General features: G+C 39.8%; 1 protein-coding gene across 1 annotated transcript; it reads left to right on the forward strand.

Moving 5' to 3' along the window:
* Positions 1 to 540: 540 nt before the first annotated feature.
* On the forward strand, positions 541 to 11,632 carry LOC131227123 (vacuolar protein sorting-associated protein 60.1-like). Its single transcript, XM_058222842.1, has 4 exons — positions 541 to 843; positions 10,440 to 10,533; positions 10,811 to 10,882; positions 11,497 to 11,632. Exons 1-4 carry the CDS (start codon positions 809 to 811, stop codon positions 11,518 to 11,520), a joined length of 225 nt encoding a protein of 74 aa, XP_058078825.1. The 5' UTR covers positions 541 to 808; the 3' UTR covers positions 11,521 to 11,632.
* The last annotated feature ends 9,312 nt before the right edge of the window (positions 11,633 to 20,944 follow it).

Raw genomic sequence — 20,944 nt, forward strand, 5'->3', positions numbered from 1 at the left:
TATTTTATTTAATGAAGCTAGGATATGATTGTGGAGTCCTGTGTTTATCTCAGCTTCTAGTTGTTGTAGAGGCTTTTGTCCCTTTTGATTTATATTTTTTCTTTGTTTGTGCTGTAAATAGGAATATATGATAGGTGAGGCCGGATCTTTTCGTGGTGCCCACCCGAATGCATGTAAATTTTCTCATCAACAGAGTTACAAGTGGTGAGCTCCCACTTTTCTGAAAATAAAATAAAATAGTTCATTTATTTTCTTATGAGTGACAACATCTTTTGTTTATCTCTACTGATTGAATGGTGAGAGTTCTCTATGTTTGGGAATAAATTACCGGAGATTGTTAACCTATCACCACTAACAATATCTGAAAGTTGGGATTTATCTGGTCTAGAGAGAGCATGTCAAACTCAATAATGTGCCCAGCTCATTTGGGCTACTCGCGACAAGATAAAACTAGGAACCAGGGCTGCTGTTTATATCACCAATGTATGTATATATGAGTGATATGGTCTTCTTGTTATTTGTAGGTTCTGTGAGAGGACACATTGTTGGCTTGACTGCTGACATTTACATGAAACAATGAAAATACCCTGAAAATCTCCCTTCCTACTCAGGTGGATAAATATCGGTCTACAGAAACTTGTAACAATTTGAAGTGATCCAGACGATCGTCAACCCTGCAGGGCCCACTGCAGTTGGGAAATGAAAATATCTTGCTAGCTGGATGGCGCTACATGTCTGATACCAGGAAATTTTGACATTGCGTGACAACTGCTACGCATTTTTGCTGATCGGTGCGCACACCAGATCGATGGCATGCATTTCATGTACAAGAATAGAGGGCTTGTAAGTTACTATCCTTCATAAAGATGCATGGTATAAATCATAATCGTTTTTGTTTGACACCTAAAAATGAGTTATCTCATTTCAGTTAACGGTAACTATGTATTAGAGATAAAGATCTCTAATACATAATTACTGTTAACATGAAGTAATTATGTATTAGAGAACAAGATCTCTTATACATAATTACTATTAACTAAAATGAGATGAACTAATTTTTAGGTGTCTGCCAAACAAGGCCCCAGGTTCTATAAAATATGCTCTTGTAAATGGAATAAACGGTCTGTTTGGGTAGGTGATCCTGCAAAATCGGGACTATGCCTGGATGGCAATTCTGGCAGGCCCCATACCCTCCACGTCAGATTCTCCATGAGAAAGTGGTACTTTCCCACCATAATCACAACTATGCGAAGTTTCAGAAAAAAAATAAAATAAAATCTAACTAAAATGGCCAATGGTTGTGATTAATCCTGGAAAATGCCACCTGACATGCATAAATCTAATGTGAACATGAAGCCTGCCAAAATTGGTATTGAGGCTTAACCTAGGATCACCTAAATTCTTGAAAACTGTAATCTGGCATTGCCCTGACAAACTCGTTATCCTTTTTGAAGCTGGTTGGCATTGGCAAATTTCAAGGTACAAGTTTGAACAAAAGGTTAAACAGAGAGATCCATAACCAAAAAGTAAATTTAATGGCAGATGAATTCCTTAATCATAAATATAACACATAAAACTCATTTGATTACTTGTAACAAGCATAATAGTTGGACTACAGATCTGTTTTACATGCATTTGAAAATATATTCAACCTTCTTCCTTTTTACACCCTGTTCCATAGCTCAAGTGGTAGACTAAGTGAAAGATACCTCGTTTCAACACTGAGGTCTTGGTATCGATTCCCTAGTGGGGGTGGCTAACAGTGAAGTGTGAACTGACAGTGGGGTGTACTAACAAGCTAACAAAAAAAAAAAAAAAAAAAACCTTCTTCCTTTACTCAAACATTCATTTATACATTGGCTTTCTAATTAATACAAGGATAGAGATACAAACATCTAGTAAAGTGAATGTTGCTTCCCGAAACCTATTCATGAAGCCTAGCAACTGAAGAACTAGGAAGCGATGAAGAATATCCATGCTTGCCCAAATAATCCCTTTTGAAGATGAGATTTCCCACCCCTGACATAGATTTTGAGAGGCCTATTGACTCATTTTCGATTTGGAGCATGCTCTTGTGCCTAAGGATCTTAGTGCAGGGGCATTTTCACACTAGGCTCGAGTGGGGTAGCTTGTGGGATGTAGGGGCATGCTTGGGGAGGGTGGCTAGTGTGAGGTGGGCCCCACCCGTGTGAGGCGGGTGGCTCGTGTGAAGCGGAACCCATGTGAAGTGGGGCCCACGAGGGAGGTTCGGCTAAGGTCCTAACCCATGAGATGTGGAGCCTGGGCTATGAGATAAGGGATTGATTCACCATGCTTTATCAGTTTGAGCTTTTAAAGCAAGTTGTTAATTGTCCTGCATCAAAGTGGTATCTGACCAAGCAATCAAGTTAGCCCCATTCATGAATGGACCCAGCCACAGACCCTCAATTGTGGAAACGACAACCTTTACTTTGACTTATATCACCCTTTCCCACAATGACTTGACATTTGAAGGGATGAGAGGTACCATGTCTGGATTCTCTAATCCAAGCTGTTGTATTCAATGGAAGTTTGGCTAAATTCATTTATAGAATGGTATTTGTTGGAATGGGCAACTTTGTTTTTACTCCAAAACTATTTATTATCCATATGCATTAAGAAAGCCATGCATGTACCATCGAGACATCAAAAAGTTGATATCTACAACTAGTTGCCTATTATGTAGGGGTAAAACAGTAATTCTTCAAAGAAAAATGATGCCGATGGAAGTGAAAAAGTGGAATCTGCAATAAATCTACGAAAAATGGGGGTGGTTTCCAAAACAATTATAAATAGAGGGGAAGTACCAAATGTCAGTCGGATATATTTAGCCATAATTAGTCTCTATAATTATGGCATGATTTTGGTGATATGTAAATATTCTGTAAAATATTCTACAATTAATAGGTTGATTATATTTTCCTAGTTTAGTTTGATTCCCTGTAATTGCTTCCCTGTAATTGCCTTGTAAAGAGCCGACTACTTCATTATATATATGAGGAGGAACCCTTACATTGGGGATCCGATACAATTGACATGGTATCAGAGCTAAACCCATCTAAATTAGGTTTCTAATTTTTTAGTGTTTCTTTTCATTTGTGGGTACTGAATTTTTGTGGGTGGGATCTGTCGGTGGACAGATTTTTTTGGTTGGTAGCGTTTCGTTGGTGTTGCTAATTTTTTTCAGTGCTGCAGATTTCCTTCGGTGCTGCAGATTTTCGGTGGAGCTTTCTGGAGAGAACTGATCTGGGGGTTGGATTCGTCCAGATTTTTGGTGCTCTTGTGTTGGGTAAGACATATGCTGCCAATTTTTTTTCGGTGTTGCAGATTTCTTTCGGTGCTGCAGATTTTTGTCGCTACAGATTTTTGGTGTTGTAGATTTTCGGTGCTGCAGATTTTTGGTACCGCCAATTTTTTTCTCGATGCTGCAGTAATTTTGGGTATCTATATTAGCTTCATCATGTCTTCTAGCGAATCTTTCGGAGTTCGTTTTACTGGAAAAAATTATTGTGCTTGGGAATTTCAGTTTCAATTGTTTGTTATGGGTAAAGAATTGTGGGGTCATATTGATGGTAGTAATCCTACTCCTACGGAATCTTAGGAGTTGGGTAAGTAGAAGGTCAATGATGCACGTGTGATGTCCTAGATCTTAGGATTTGTTGATCCTCTTATTGTGCTTAATCTAAGACCTTATAAGACTGCGCAGACCATGTGGGAGTATTTGCGGAAGGTTTATCATCAGGATAATACCGCACGCCGTTTTCAGTTAGAATATGAGATTGCTAGTTACACTCAAGGCAATCTCTCCATTCAGGAGTATTTTTCTGGTTTTCAGAATTTGTGGGGAGAATTTTCTGATATGGTTTATGCGAAGGTACCTGCTGCCTCTCTTTCTGCTGTTCAAGCTGTGCATGAGCAGAGTAAGAGAGATCAATTCCTGATGAAATTGCGTCATGAATTTGAGGTTGCTCACTCAAATTTAATGAACCGGGATCCCTCTCCATCCTTGGATGTATGTTTTAGTGAATTACTTCGCGAGGAGCAGCGTCTTTTCACACAGGCTACGTTCCAGCAAAATTCTAATCTGCATCAAGTCGCCTATGCAGCCCACGGGAAAGGAAAAGATATGTGTAAGGTTCAGTGTTTCGGTTGCAATGAGTATGGTCATATTGCCGCCAACTGTACCAAGAAGTCTTGTAACTATTGTAAGAAACCAGGCCACTTTATCAAAGAATGTCCCACTCGACCTCAGAACCGTCAAGCTAACGCTCATCAGGCTGTAGTGAATACTTCTTCTGTTCCCGGAATGTCATCAGCTTCCTCTTCTGCGGCTGGACCATCTGTTCTTACTCCTGAAATGGTTCAACAGATGATTATGTCAGCCTTTTCTGCCTTAGGGCTCCAAGGTATTGACATTACTTCATCTAAATCTTGGCTGGTTGATTCTGGTGCATCCAATCATATGACCAGATCGTCTGATACTCTATGCAATGTTCGTCCATATCATGGTTCATCCCAGATTCAGATAGCTAATGGGAGTCATTTAGCTATTAATGAAGTAGGAGATATTAACTCTTCTTTTAGAGATGTTTATGTATCTCCTAAACTGTCTACCAGTCTGATTTCCGTTGGCCAGTTAGTTGATAATAACTGTGATGTACATTTCTCTCGTGATGGTTGTCTTGTGCAGGATCAGGGGTCGGGGAAGATACTCGCGAAAGGGCCTAAAGTTGGCAGACTCTTTCCACTGCATTTTTCAATTCCTAGTAGTTTATCTTTGGCTTGTATGACAGTTAACAATCGGAGTGAAGTATGACACAAACGTTTGGGTCATCTAAACTCCGTTGTTCTGTCTCATTTGTTAAATTCTGGTTTGTTGGGCAATAAAGAACAAGTTTCTAAAAATCTGTCATTTGACTGTTCTGTATGCAAACTTGGTAAAAGTAAGACTCTTTCGTTTCCTTCTCATGGTAGTCGTGCCGCTAAATGCTTTGATATTGTGCATAGTGATGTATGGGGTATTTCCCCTGTCATTTCTCATGCTCAATATAAATATTTTGTCACATTCATCGATGATTTCAGTCGGTACACTTGGGTCTATGTTCTTAGATCCAAATCTGAGGTATTGTCTGTCTTTCAAACCTTTGTTACATACATTGAGGATCAATTTTCCACCTGTATTAAGATTTTGAGGACTGATTCTGGTGGGGAATACGTGTCCCACAATTTTCATGAATTTTTACAACGCAAAGGAATTGTCTCTCAACGGTCTTGTCCTTATACTCCTCAGCAAAATGGTGTGGCCGAACGAAAGAATCGACATCTCTTGGATCTGGTTCGTGTCTTATTGCTTGAGCCTTATGTTCCTTTTAAATTTTGGGTTGAGGCATTATCTATTGCAGTTTACTTAATTAATAGACTGCCCTCTCGAGTGTTGAATCTTGATTCTCCTTATTATCGTTTGTATCATCAGCATTCTAGCTATCTTACTCTGCATACTTTTGGATGTGTCTGCTTTGTTTATTTACCACCTCATGAACGTCACAAACTTTCTGCCCAGTCTGTTAAATGTGCTTTTATGGGTTATAGTCTTTCTCACAAAGGTTATGTTTGTTATGATCCTTCTTCTAACAAATTTCGTATATCTCGTAATGTTGTTTTCTTTGAAAATCAATATTTCTTTTCTACCCATATTGAGTCATTGCCTGAGATTAGTATTTTACCTTGTTTCGATAAATTGACTCCTCTCCCTGCACAGTTCAAACCTGGACTCGTGTATACTCGACGTCTACCGACTTTGCCTCATTCGGAGACTGACCCTTCATCTGAGACTGTTCCGGTAACTTCTCCTGAGGATAACCCGCCATCTAAGATCGTTCCACTCTGCGATGCTGAGCCTGACATGCCTCCTGTGCTGGGCCCTCGACGATCTACCCGAGTATCTCGTCCTCCTGATTGGTATGACTTTAATGCTACTTTGACTTCTATTCCCATTCCTACATGTTTTTCTGAGGCTGTTAAAAGTGAATGTTGGTGGAAAGCGATGGATGAGGAACTTCGGGCTCTCTAGGATAATCTTACCTGGGACGTGGTTCCTTGTCCCTCTAATGTTACAGCCATCGGTTGTAAATGGGTTTACTCGATTAAACTCCACTCTGATGGGACTCTGGACCGGTATAAGGCACGATTAGTTGCTCTTGGGAACCGGCAAGAATATGAGGTGGACTATGAAGAGACATTTGCTCCGGTTGCGAAGATGACTACAGTGCGTACGACTATCTTTATCGCCGCCTCCCAAGGTTGGCCTCTTCACCAAATAGACGTCAAAAATGCTTTTCTTCATGGTGATCTCAAAGAGGATATTTACATGACTCCTCCTCCGGGTCTGTTTTCCTCTCTGTCTTCTGCTGTGTGTAAGCTGAAGCGGTCTCTCTATGACTTAAAACAGGCTCCCCGGGCATGGTTTGAAAAGTTCAGGTCCACTCTGCTTCGCTTCTCCTTTGTCCAAAGCCAATATGACTCCTCTTTGTTCCTTTGCAAAACCCCGACTGGCCTTGTTCTTTTACTTGTGTATGTGGATGATATTGTCATTACTGGGACTGACTGTCGTCTGATTACTCGCCTCCAGCAGCATCTTCAGACTTCTTTTCACATGAAGGATCTTGGTCCTCTTACGTATTTTTTGGGTTTAGAGGTGCACACAGATTCTTCGGGTATATTCTTGAATCAACACAAATATACCCAGGATTTAATTAGTTTGGCTGGTCTTCAGGATTCTCCCTCGGTAGATACTCCTATGGAGGTCAACGTGAAATATCGTCATGCGGAGGGTGATCTTCTTTCTGATCCCACTGTGTTTTGCCAGTTGGTAGGCAGCCTGAACTATTTGACTATTACTCGACCTGATATTTCCTTCGCTGTCCAGCAAGTTAGTCAATTTATGCAAACTCCACGCCATCTCCATTTAGCTGCCGTGCGTCGTATCATTCGATATCTTCGAGGTTCACCTGATCGTGGGTTGTTCTTTCCCACTGGCTCGCCTCTTTGTCTTGTTGCTTATAGTGATGCAGATTGGGCCGGATGTCCTGACACTCGGCGGTCTGTTACGGGTTGGTGCATGTTTCTCGGTGATTCTTTAATCTCTTGGAAAAGTAAGAAACAAGCTCGTGTTTCTAAATCTTCAACTGAATCTAAGTATCGTGCAATGTCTGCTGCTTGTTCTGAGATTGTCTGGCTTCGTGGGCTTTTGGCTGAGCTTGGTTTTTCTCAAATTGATCCTACTCCTCTTCATGCTGATAACACTAGTGCCATTCAGATTGCTGCTAATCCCGTTTATCATGAGCGTACGAAGCATATTGAGGTGGACTGTCATTCTATTAGGGAGGCATTAGACTCTCGTGTTATTTCTCTTCCGCATGTTTCTTCTGATCTTCAGATAGCTGACGTGTTTACAAAGGCCATGACCCGCCAGCGTCATCAGTTTCTTGTAGGCAAATTGATGCTTCTTGATCGCCTAACGTCAATTTGAGGGGGTATGTCAGTCGGATATATTTAGCCATAATTAGTCTCTATAATTCTGGCATGATTTTGGTGATATGTAAATATTCTGTAAAATATTCTATAATTAATAGGTTGATTATATTTTCCTAGTTTAGTTTGATTCCCTGTAATTGCTTCCTTGTAATTGCCTTGTAAAGAGCCGACTACTTCATTATATATACGAGGAGGAACCCTTACATTGGGGATCCAATACAATTGACACCAAAGGGGGTAGATGCAATAATGGCCACGAACGCTGACAATGATGCTTTAAATTCAAGCAGCAGTTATACCAACGTTGCGTCTTTTCCGCGATGCCATTGTAGAAGTAAAGAAGAGTCAATACATGAGAAGACAAGAGGAGGGAAGGCCAGTGGTCACCTATTTTGGGCTGATGTACCTGGTCGCGGGGATGGATTTCACGTAAACATCATAATGGGGACCACCTGAGCCTGCACCCCTTTGCTCACCAATTTTCCTTTAACAAAATCTAAATTCCAATGATGATAGTGACTTAATGAGATAGCTTATTGAAAATCTTTTTGAAAATGGTATGGCAATGTAAATTCTATATTTAAGTAGGTAGTATTTTGTAAAATTCTCTTAAAGTAATCCAGACAACCATCAACCCTGCCGGGCCACAGCAACTAGCAGATGAATATATCTTACCAGTTGTATGGCACCACACTTCTGAATCGTGGAATTCTCAGCAACACACGATGATTGCGGCACATTTTTTGCTGACTGGTGTGGTCCCCAGATGGATAGACTGGATGACCATATGCATGTTGATTATTAGAATGGGGACCTTGCAAGTTGCAACATTTTGTATAGATGCATGGCATAAATCCTAAGGTTTTAAACATATGTATAAATGGAATAAATGGTCTGTTTGGGTAGGGGATCATCTGGGCATAATTAGAATTATGCTCTGATGCCAATTCAGGTGGGCCCAATATCTCCATGTCAGATTCTACACAAGAAAGCAGCGTTTTAACCCCTATATCAAAATTATACTAAGAGGTTGTTTGGCATCTCTACAAGTTTTTTTTTTCAAAAATAGATTGTTTGGTAATGGTTTATTATATGAATCACATGGGAGAAGGAATGGAGCCTGCCAAAATTGGGATTAAAGATTAATTCTTAACGGTGATTTTGTGGGATCCCCTAAATTATTGAAACTTATAATTTTGGAGAAGTGACGTTGTTTTAACTCTCTAGTTCAAACTCTTGGAGAAGTAGACAATTCAACTTCCCCCACATTGTTTTAACAAAGGCAGGGAGAAATGCTTCTGCCATCTTTTCTTGGTATTGTGGAAATGCCCAACAATTGAAAATGGTGATAAATGTGGAATGGAAAATAATGTGTTGGGTATATGCACACACTTTCCCTTCTTAGAGCCCAAAGCGATTGCATTATAGTCTCTGTCTGCCACAAATATCTCCATACTGGTTCTAGTAGCCAAGAATTCTGCTCCCTTTGAGGATCCCCTCCCCCACTAACTGCTTCCATCCTTGAGCATGCTTCTAATCCTGAAAGGCCAAGGGTTACAAAAGAACTTCTGTCAGTATTAAAAAATCATCATTTAACAATTTTAGAAATCATACTGATAACCAATCACCTAGAGCAAGGTACCACAATTATTGGTGTTGTGTCCGGCCAATGCACCACCATGTCGGCCACATTGTTGAAATCATGATCCAACTCAACATACAGGTGTGGCCCACTTAATGGTTTGATCAGCCTGATTTTTGAGAAGGGGCCTATAGTTTTTTTAGTACTGATTTCTAAAAAAACCTTGTCGTACATAAGTGGCATGTTGGCAGGAAATATGTTGAGGAACAATAAGTTGTGGTACCGTTGCTGGTAGGTGATCAATTCATAATCATCTGTTGTGCAATGCTGATCAATAGGATGTGATGATCAAAACCTTACAAGAGAATGCGACAAGCATAAGAACATGTCTAAGAAACATATCATAAAAAAATTCGAATTCAAAAGGGAAAAAATGTAGTGTATGTTTGGGTGTGTTGCAATGAACATGTATTTTTTTCATTTCAACTTTCTGCTTTACAAATGGACCTTACACACTACAATGGATGTCTATAGTGCACAAAACTGCATCAGTTTGAGATTCCTGGTTGCCCCCTTCAATGAATATCTCTGTATGTGTGGTAAAAAAAGAAAAAAGGAGGGATTGGGCCTTTAAAAAAATAAACAAAAAAAAATAAAAATACATGGAGTGGCCTGCTTTTTGGCTGAGGCACAGGTAGTGGGACTTGCTGGTTGGACGGGTTGGATCTCAGATGCATTTTCCATGGTTGAGCTAAGAAATATGAGCTAAGAATCAGCAGCAGTCCAAATTTAATGTTTCAAACTTGCAAAATGATCAAATGGTTGGGATCATTCAATCACCGTGACTTTTGTGCTATGGCCTAGCAGGTCAATGGTCCCAATGATGATGCACATTTACTGTGAATAATGGGGCTGAACACATCATGGAACTTCCATGAAGTACTCTTTATCAATGACATTTATCCTTGAATTTTAGAAAGACACATGAAGAAGGGAGCAAGAAAGAGGTCTAGTTGCAGTTTTAAGATGTTAGAAGCATTTAGGGGTCATAGAAATGAGATTACAAAATTTATTATTATTATTATTATTCTTATTTAATTACCAGTCCATGAGAACTGTATTGGAAAATCTTGGGAACCATGAAGTATAGGTGCACTGCTTCTGCAAGCTTCGTGTTCCCGCCATATCTGTTGCAAGCCATACAAAAGCTACTAGATTCCTGAATACCATCATGTTTCTCTATACATGCTCATTTGCTGAAATGTTCTATTGTCTTTCTTATAACAATCATGTGCCTTTTGGTCAGGTATGAGGGGCAGCATGATATGCTCTATAACCAGACATTTAACCTTGATCAGGTTGCATTTGCATCTGAGGGAATTAAAGATGCTCGACAGACGGTATGTTTTAAAGCTTCTCCTGGTTAAATTTGGTGATATAATTGGGTTCCAAGCATTCACTGAGAGTATTTTTCACCACCTGTAAATGGTAGGAGGGAATCTTGACATGTATTCTAAAACTGACGAAAATTCAGATTGTGAAAATGCTGCTTGATTCCTTCCAACCATCTTTAAATGCTGAGAGATTTAGGCTTACTACTCTCGGTGAAATGCCCATATCTTAATACGATTTTCACTGGGACTCTGTACTGAACTAACTGCTGCTTTTGTTTTTTAGATGTCAGCTTTGAAATCTGCTAATAAGGAGTTGAGGGGAATGATGACAACTGTGAAGATCCAGGACATAGATGTATGATTCCTCCCTCTTCTGTTCTCAGGACATGCATGTTTGTATTTGGGTGAATGATGTTCATAGACTCGGCTAATTTTAAAGATCTATTTGCTAATTGCACAAATAATTACACTATACTATTAAAAAGTAGTAGTATATTGTAAATCTTACAATATACTATTAAAATGTGGTAATTTATTTTATTATTTAAAATATTTGTACAGCCTTTGTCGGTATGACGTTTAAAAGGACTGTCTCAGGCACCTTGTATTCATCAGACATGGATCACCCATCAGTTTACAAGTTATGTAGCTCTTATGCTGCTTGTGGCTCAACGTCATTTCAGGAGCAGAAATAATTTGTGATTTTTGGAATTTCTACTCGTAGAAGTATTTCACCCACACACACACACACAAAAGGTTTACTTGGCTCTTTTTTGTGGTATTGGAAAGAAAGAGCCCTTTCGTATCACATGAGCATTGTTTCCTGATTTTTGGAAACTCTACTGGGTGGAAATCCCAAGAACCATGAATGCTTTTTCTCCTGGCCTGAGCCAAATGCAAGTTAGATTCTCATTGGCAGTTAAGATCCTAAACTGATCTAGTCCTTTTTCTTTTTGGTCTAACATTTAGAAAAGTGGGTATATGGCATCGTAATCTGAGGGCACGCCGGCATATCTTCAACCTGATAAGGAACCAGATTTCGATGCTGAACTCAATTTGCCTTCGGTGCCATCAGGGCATGCAGCAGGGCCCAACAGACAGAATGCCCAGGTAAATTCATCATCAGTTATTTTATCTACATCATTGTCTTCATAAATTGAAGGAGATTTTGCTGATGGCTACCTCTAGTTGTATGTAATCAAATATGGTAAGAGGCAATATATGAACCTTGAGCAGAGGATATGCACAGTATGGTTCAGTGATCCAGAAAATCTGTTTGTGGGTCCCATTGTGAATGGATTATACCTTCAAAATCTCCTCAACAGGACAACATCAATTCCTAACCTTTTGACCTGTGGCCTGTCAGTAGGTGATGATGGAGGAAAAAAAAAAAACTTTAAAGACCCACATCCAACTGAAAAAAAAAAAAGAGCCCCAGAATTGGTTGGTAGGGTCATCTGACCTACGAGTTTTTTGGGCATGCTCCCTCATCGTGGGGTCAAATTTGCCAATGGGCTGGATTACTGAACCATAGGCCCCACTTATTCACTGAAACCTGAGATTTCTGTGCAATGAGGTTTGCTAATCCATGTGGGTGGGCACATGCCACCCACATGTGCCCACCTAGAACATGTGAGAAATCCAAGCCAAAGTGATTCCATGGCCCACAGTGTTGTATTAGGCTGCTCCACTCATAATCAGGACCACAATGTTTTAAACAGAGGGGTGGCTTAGAAAAACTGGGCCAAGATTATTCAGCTGTCCATTTGTTTCATAGACTATGACACGCCCCTTATCAGTGGACCAGCCTGATTTTCAGACCAGGGCATCTACATGGTTGGACCCACTTGATAGATGTCAGGGATCTCGCCCATGGGTGATGTTGGCACGTGTAGATGGGCTGCCATATTTTTTTCTCCCCCAATACGAAGACTTGATAAAATTTAATATTGTAAATGTTTTAAAACCTAGATTGGACTGGCGTCAGTCCGTCGGACCATTTGGACGAAAACCTGACACTAAAATGGTCTGGGTCACCTTAAAACCCTGTCAGCTATTTGATAATGTTTTAAATAAATAAATATAAGTAACTACATTAATGTCAAAGCTCAAAACCACAGCTTTCTTGGAAATCAATTGCTCTTAACTGCTAGGCTAACAGCAGATTGTCTGTTAATTCTCTATGCCTTTAATGATTTTGAATGAAGTAGATTTCCATGCCAAAACCGAGCAGGCGTGGTCAGTTGACCAAACCACCCACAAAAATTGTTGTTAAAAAGATGTCTTAAATCTGGAGATCTTCAACTAGCCCTGAGAAAGTTCGGCTTGAAGTCCAGCAATAACGTATTTGGAATCCCCGAGATCTTCGACCAGTTGAAGGACAGGCTTAACCAGTCGAAGGGTCCTTCGACCAGTCGAAGCTATGGCTCGACTCGTTGAGGGTTACGCAGATTGTGCACGGATTGCGTAAATTTGAGGTGGTTTTCAGGGAGGTGCGTAAGTCGGAGTTCCCTAACTATAAATAGGAGTCCCTAGGGCCATTCTAAGGCATGCTAAGGCTTTCTAAAGTATTCTAAAGGGTTTCTAGGGTTTTAAAGGGTGTAGCAAGGGTGAGATTCGAGGTTGTTCGAATCAGACAAGTCCATTTTCTTTGTAATTTATGCTTTCATAGTGGATTTATTGTCGCTTTGTGCCATGGTTTTTTCCCAAGAAGGTTTTCCACGTTAAATCTTTGTGCTCTCTTGTGTTTGCTTGGTGCTCTTGGATTGCTATCCTAGATCCATCTCTGTGTAATTCCGTAGCACAATCCCCAACAAAAATAGGGTCAATGTGTTGTCCTGGTTTCAAAACAATTATTAGTCTCAGCAAGTTTTTTCAAGTTGAATCGAATTGATTAAGCAATTGAGCCTTGAGACCAAAATCGAGTCTCTTATACACGCACGTTCTCATGTTCTTGACCAAAGCTGATAGTGTCGAGGCTTTTTCTTTTCTTTTCTTTTCTTCTTCTTCTTCTTTGTTTTTTTTTTTTTTTGGTGGAGTTTACACACACACACACACATTCTCATTTTCTTGATCAAAGCTGATAGTGTTGAGGCTTTTTTTTTTTTTTTACTGAAATTTTCTATGCTAATACATGCAGAAGATGAACTAGGTTTGCTAGCTATTCCTCAAGCATCGATATGTGGTTAGAGAATGGATCGAAATATCACATGTGAAAATTATGTTTCATATATACATCACCTGATGTCTTGGAATTGTGGGTGGTAATTCTTTGTCAAAATGGAGCATGCTTTAACATAGTTGAAAAGATTGTCATTTGCGCAACAACACTTCTCACAACATATTGCTTGTTTCAACCATGCCCGCATTGCCAGCTTATTGCCTGCATGTGATCCTCTATTGATGACATTAAATGCAGGCACAGGCAAAACTAGTGTTTTGTTCCCAACAAGGTTTGCAATGTGCTGCATGACAGAGAGTGCAACTTAACAAACATTCCGTCTAGTAGAGTGTGCCAAATGGAGAGAAGATCATCAGTTCCTATACCCGGTAACTAGCACCTACTTTACAGACAACAAGTGATACTACCAATATAGCATTAACACCAAGCCGACTAGAGCTGGGCACGAATTAGCTTGACTTGCCTAACTTGACTCATCTGACTCGTTCGGACCTGACTCGACCCAAACCGAATGGGTGAGTCGGTCCGAACTGAGTAGGCTTCGCCCAATCCGAACTCAAACCAAGTCGAGTTCGAGTTACCTAGTAACTCGACCCGAAACTCAATCCGAAACTGACTCGACTCGGATTTGGGTATTTCTAACCCTATATGTGGCACCCGACCCAATCCTGAACCCTATCTTCCTCCCTCATCCTCCTCTTCCAAGCCCGACAACCACCCACCACTATCACCACCTCTCTCTCTCTCTCTCTCTCTCTCCCCCCTCTTCCATGCCCAACAGCCACCCACCTCCATCACCGGATTCACCACCCTCCTCTCTCTCCTCTTCACTCCCTTCCTCATCTCTCGATCCAAATCGGTGCCAACTCAAACTAACTCGGTACTTTTTACCGGGTTGGACTCGGTCCGGATTAGTCCAGGCTAGACCTAGATTCGGATTGGTTCAGGTATGCTAGACTTAGTACTGAGTCAAGTTGAGTTCGGGTTAGGCCTATTTCAAAATCGGATCGAGTTGAGTCAGCTCTAACTCGGTCCGACTCGACTCGATGCCCACCTCAAAAGTTGACCATATTAACACAACAACAAGAGTATATCAGATACATTTTTACAGCACCACATGCAAAATTAACACAAAACTAATACAACAAACATAAATAATTGAGGAACAAGCATGATACCTTCTCCTTGCACCAGCCCCACTAATTAACTGTTCCATCAAGTTGTTGTTTCATGAAGTTATCAATGCCAGTTTGCTCGGTTGGGTCCTGCAAAGATAACGTAAGCATATTTACAAGTCATTTTATCGCCTTACATGACATCTCAAATGCAGGAATCAATGAAGATTCTAGGCTTGACCTTAAAATGTCTGGCACAACAAATTCCATAGAACAATGCATTAGACCAAGTGGTGATGCAGTCACTGTAGGATGGTAATTTTCAATTTGTGAAGTGTAAAGCCACATTAAAGAACTACTCAAATGTAATTTTCAAGTTTATAACACAGGTATACCTTCTACATCACACAGAGGCTCTTGATCAGTGAAGGGTACTGTGTCCATAAGGAGGTTTTATAAATAGCATTGCAATGTCTATTGGATTATTATTATTATTATTATTTTTTGTTAGATGAAGCTCAAGCTAAAAAGAAACACACCACAAGTACAAGAATGTCATGAAACTACCTCCACCAATATGTCTACCCATGAGAGCGGTTGCAATCTTCCAACTATCTTGACCAAGTGACCACTACAAGAATATGGGCTTTTACCAGCGGTCAAAACTAGTGGTAAAAGCCCAAAAAACCGCTGGCAATACTTTTCCCAGCGCTCGACAAGCGCTAGTAAGGGGCATGTCGGCAAATATTTTGCCGGTGCTAACCAACTCTTATCGGCGCTTGTCTAAGCGCCGATAATTGTATACACTTTTTTGGCGCCCATTCTGACTTTACTGATGCTTTTGGTGGCTGCTGGTATTTCCTACAGAAGTGCTGGCAATAATTAAAAAGGCGCGGGCAAAAGTCTTCCAAAGCAAGGTTTTGTGACACTTTTTATCGTGGAAAAGTGCCAGTAAAAGTTTATACAAGCGCCGGTAAAAGTCTTCCATAGGGATGTATAGATTTGAGAGGCCCTGATTGCAGCACAGGCTAAATTATTATATATATATATATATATATATATAGAGAGAGAGAGAGAGAGAGAGAGAGAGAGATGCTCACACACAACTAGTTGGACCATTCAAATTGGTCCAACTAGCTGTGCATTAAATGATAAAAAATTTATCTTTCCATACACATGTAATACACTATATATAAAGATACCTGACCTCGGGTCTTACATAAGTATAGTGGAAGTTGCATGTCACAGATCCAGCCTGTTTTTAAAATAGGGCCCACCAATAAACTTTTATGTACTAAAAATTAGTAAATAATCTTTATCATTGGAACCACACATATAAGTGGAATTTATATTGTTGGAATGGATTTTTAGCAACTCACTTTTCTCGTAAATGAATATTATATTATTGATCACAAAACACAAAAAAAAGTAAAAAATCCTTAATATGCTTACATGGGACCCAATCTAATGAACGAAATAGATTTTTTAGACATGTGGCGCATGGCTCCAATGTATCACACATGTACAACCTATTTAAGAAACAACCATTCTTCATATCTCTCACCTCATTTAACGCATTCTTTAATTATTTTTACGGACGCCGTTGGGCTAGAGTAGCTACCACTGGCCCGTGGCTAGTGGTCGGTGCTCCGTGGGCCACACTATGAAGTATGTGTTTTATCCATGCCGTCCATCCATTTTTACAGATCATTCTAGGCCTTGATCCCAAAAATTAGGGGAATATAAATCACAAATGGACCACACCAGAAGATAATAGTAGTGATTGAATACACACCAATAAAATCCTCCTAAGGCCCACTGTCCTATTTATTTGACATCCAATTTGTTGATTATGTCATCAGACCCAGATGAAGGGAAAAAACAAAGATCAGCTTGATCCAAGACTTTTATGGCCCCCAAGAAGTTTTTAATGGTGGACGTTCAATCAACACTGTTTCCTGTGATGTGGTCCACTTGAAATTGGAATATACCTATTTTTTGGTATCATACCATAAAATGATATAGAAAAATAGATGAATAGCATAGATGAAACAAATACATCATGGTGAGGCCCACACAGCACCGACTACTAACCATTGGCCAGTGGCACGGTCACCAGCCAACCCGCACTCTCTTTACAGCGCTGGAACTTCCAACCCCGTATGGAGTGGATTAGGTGCAACTCTGTTCAAGCACAACAGGGTACATCCCTTACCGTGGGGCTCAATTTGATGTATGTATTATATATTCATGCAATCCAACCATATTTTCAGTTCAATTTAAAACATTATTCAAAAAATGAAATATATATAATTCTCAGGTGGACCACACCATAGGAAACAATGATGATTAGACATTAGAAACATTTTGTAAACCACAAATTTTTTTAATCAAGAAAAATTTATTTTTTTATTTTTTCATTTTCCCATAATCTAGGTTTTCATAACTTTATCAATATGTCAAGTGGAAAATAAACACTAAAGTGGGCCTTAAGAAGTTTTTAATGATAAATGTTCAATATCAAATATTTCTTATCGTGTGGTAGTCTTGAGAATTTTATCTTCTCACTTTTTGGAATCTTGCTATAACATGACCTGAAGATATGGACCAATGGCATGAATATACAATACATATACTACGGTGACCCCACGGTGAAAGATGCACCATTTTGCGTGAGGACCATGCCATACCTATTTTCGTTGGCGGTTTTTTTGGGGGAAACGGATTGGCTACTCCCCCTGACACCAGCCCCGGAGCTGGTGGTCGGTGCTCTGTGGGCCCCACCATGATGTATGTGTTTCATCCATTCCTTTCATCCATTTTTAAATATCATTTTATGTCTTTGTCCCAAAAATGGGAGGGATATAAATGTCAAGTGGATCACACCAAAGGAAAAAAATAGTGATTGGATATCCATCATTTAAACCCTCCTAAGGCTTGATGTACTGTTTATTTGACATCCAATCCGTTGATTAGGTCATAAAGACCCAGATGAAGGGTGAAAACAAATATCAACTTGATCCGATACTTTTATGGCCCCCAAAAAGTTTTTAACAGTCGAAGTTCATTCAACACTGTTTCGTGTAATGTGGTCCACTTGAGACTGGGATATATCTCATTTTTTGTATGTTACCATAAATTGATCTAGAAAAATAGATGAACGGAATGGATGAAACATATACATCATGATGGGCCCACAGAGCACCGACCACCAGCTCCGGGGCTGGTGTCAGGGGGAGTAGCCAATCCGTTTCCCCCCAAACCTACGCCATAATCATTATACTGTGAAAATTCCATCCCACATAATTTTACGTAATCTATGAATCAAACACCCCTTAAATTCCAAATTCTATGACAGATTTATGAAGAAAAGACATGATCGTGACAATGGCGACAAAGGCTGGCAATGATGCTTTGAAAGTCAAGCTGCAATTATGTCATCGTTGCGTTCTTTCCACGATGCATCGTAGAAGTAGAGGACAATACATAAGAATGCAAAAGAACAATCATGTCATCGTCGCGTTCTTTCAACGATGCCATCATATATAAAAGTAAAAGAGGAGATAATATAAAAGTACAGCTATCCACATGCGACGCGGATTAGCTACTGACAGGTTTGAATAGCAATACTCCCTGTTGAAGTAGTAACCAAGTTATGTGGGCCTCACCTTGGTACATGTGTTGTATCCACAGAGTCTATACATTTGAAGAGGTTATTTTAAGGCATGATCCAAATAATAATGGAGATCCAAGGCTAGAGTGGACCCTACCCACGTAAAACAGTGGGGAGACCAGTTGAAACCTTACGAAGGTCTGTTGTAATGTTTATTTGAGATCCAACCTGCTCATGGGTTGACTCATACATTAAAAAAAAAGAGAAAACACATATATCAACTTGATTTAAAGCTTTTGTGACCCATACAACTTTATAATGATGGGCATTACTCTCTCCACTATTTTCTGTGGTGGAGTCCACTTGAGCTTTGGATCTGACTCATTCTTTGGATCACGTCCTAATATTCTCTCTCCAAATGGATGGACAACGTAAATATAAAACATACGTCATGATGAGCTCATGGAACTTAGTGACGTCACTTCAATGGCGAGTATTGCTACTCAACCTGTCAGTAGCTAATCCGCGTCCATCTTGCTGTCATCAGCCCATGACCGAAGTTGCATTACCTCGGAAGCCGATGTGGTTTACCACGCACCACTGACCTGACCGGCGGGTTGACGTCACCAAGTTTTGTGGCTCCCATCATGAAGTATGTGTTATATTCAAACCGTTCATCCATTTGGAGAGCTCATCGTAAGGCTTTAGGTCAAAAATAAGATATATTCAAAGATCAAGTGGACCATACAGTAAAAAGCAGTGGGGGATTAAACGTCTACAGTTGAAATCCTTTTGGGGTCATAGAAGTTTTCAATCAATATGATATTTGTTTTTATCTTCATACTGGCACTGGTCTATGTGACCTTATGAACAGATGGGATGGAACGTAAACGTACAAATGTTTTAAAAGTGACGATCATTATCCCACTCCCATTTGTGGTGTGGTCCACTTAAGTTTAGGATACCAATCATTTTTGCTATCATGCTCTAAAATGATCTTGCAAAATGGATAAACGGTGCGGATATAATAAATACATCATTTTGAGGCCATGTAACTTTGATCTCCTTTGAACCGTTCGTATAATTTGTAGCTGGAGGAACGGCTGCGCCAGTCTTCGCACGGACATGTACCTACACCAGCCAGATCGGTGGTGTGTGGTACACCAGCCAATCCGCGTCCATTACTTCATGGATACTCGAATCCCCGTGCTCAGGTTAAGGAGTGTCACTTACATCTCCGGCCCTTTGTATTTGGAATCCAGATCCGGGCCAAAATCTTGCGTTTGGACCGTTGGAATTCGGTGGATTCCTAAAAATGTCGCTTTTCAATTCCTTTTTAAAAGTTGGTTTGCAAAATCTGTTAACCTCCAATTTTAACGGTCATATTTCAAATGGCTCTCTTGCTCTTTTTATAATTCAGGTTGCCAAACCCAACTAATAGAATAAAAATCTCCGTAACTTAAAATCTTGAATTTTGGATTCTTAGATAAACATTCATATCAAAATTGCCAAACAATAGTTGAAATTGATGGATTGTATTTCCCAAGTTCACTCAGTCACCTGAAAATTGCATTTGCTGTATTCAGCAAGATGGTCGCTTGAGATTTGAATTCTGGACCAGATGAAGTGTATTGTAGCGGTGGAGAGGCAGGTGCTTACAGGGATGCATTTCCCAATTGGAAAGCACCTCTCTAATTTATATATACACGACAATACCATAGCAACCCCTTTTTAAAAGACATGGTCACGGTCCAAAATAATTCAAGAAATGGATGGTTATCATTGTTTGATCTGTTTGATTTTTTAGTAATGCTCCTTCAGGACAATTCAAACGGCTATATGAATGTACATACACCATGTGCCACACACGTGTGCAAGGGTTTTTAAGATCTGTCCGATCAGATTGTTCATCTTCAAAATTGGCTCAATCGAACTGTTGATCTTAAAGTTCAAGCCAATTAAGCCATTCAACTTTGAGATTTGTTAAATTAAACTATTGATCTTCAAGATCTGTCCACTCACATCGGTCATCTTTGAGTTATGTCTATTAATCGACTATACATCTTCAAGATCGGTCCCAATCAAACAGCTGATCTTCAAGATAGGTCCAACCAGACAGTTCAGCTCATTTTCGAGGTCTATCCAATCCTACAATTACCTTGATGCACCAAGAGACATGATGAGGTCGATCGCGGAGACCACAGGACTCCTGACCGAATTTCTTTGAATCCTCGGTAGATAAAAGTAGAAATAATTTTAAATAAATTCAAAATAACTTAATTGATAATTTTTAAAAAAAATGAAATTACATCTCTTTGGGGAACTCAAACGACTGAGTTTAGACTCAAACATATTTAAAATGTGGTTTATTATTTATAGACGGCCTTTATTCCTACTAGACTTCATTGTTTTTAGCCAAAAATAATAATTGTCCAATTTGGCCAAACCACACTATTCTCGTAACTCTCTTTAGACTTTTTTCATGTTGAGCATTGCAACTCAAAAGTA

The sequence above is a fragment of the Magnolia sinica genome, chromosome 15, assembly GCF_029962835.1.
Source record: "Magnolia sinica isolate HGM2019 chromosome 15, MsV1, whole genome shotgun sequence".
Lineage (NCBI taxonomy): Eukaryota > Viridiplantae > Streptophyta > Magnoliopsida > Magnoliales > Magnoliaceae > Magnolia > Magnolia sinica.

Excerpts from the sequence above, each read along its gene's own strand:
- LOC131227123 (XM_058222842.1), top strand. The coding sequence starts at position 809 with ATGGCATGCATTTCATGTACAAGAATAGAGGGCTT. Across the intron at positions 844-10,439 it reads TGTACAAGAATAGAGGGCTT|GTATGAGGGGCAGCATGATA; the intron begins GTAAGTTACTAT and ends CCTTTTGGTCAG. Across the intron at positions 10,534-10,810 it reads TTAAAGATGCTCGACAGACG|ATGTCAGCTTTGAAATCTGC; the intron begins GTATGTTTTAAA and ends TTTGTTTTTTAG.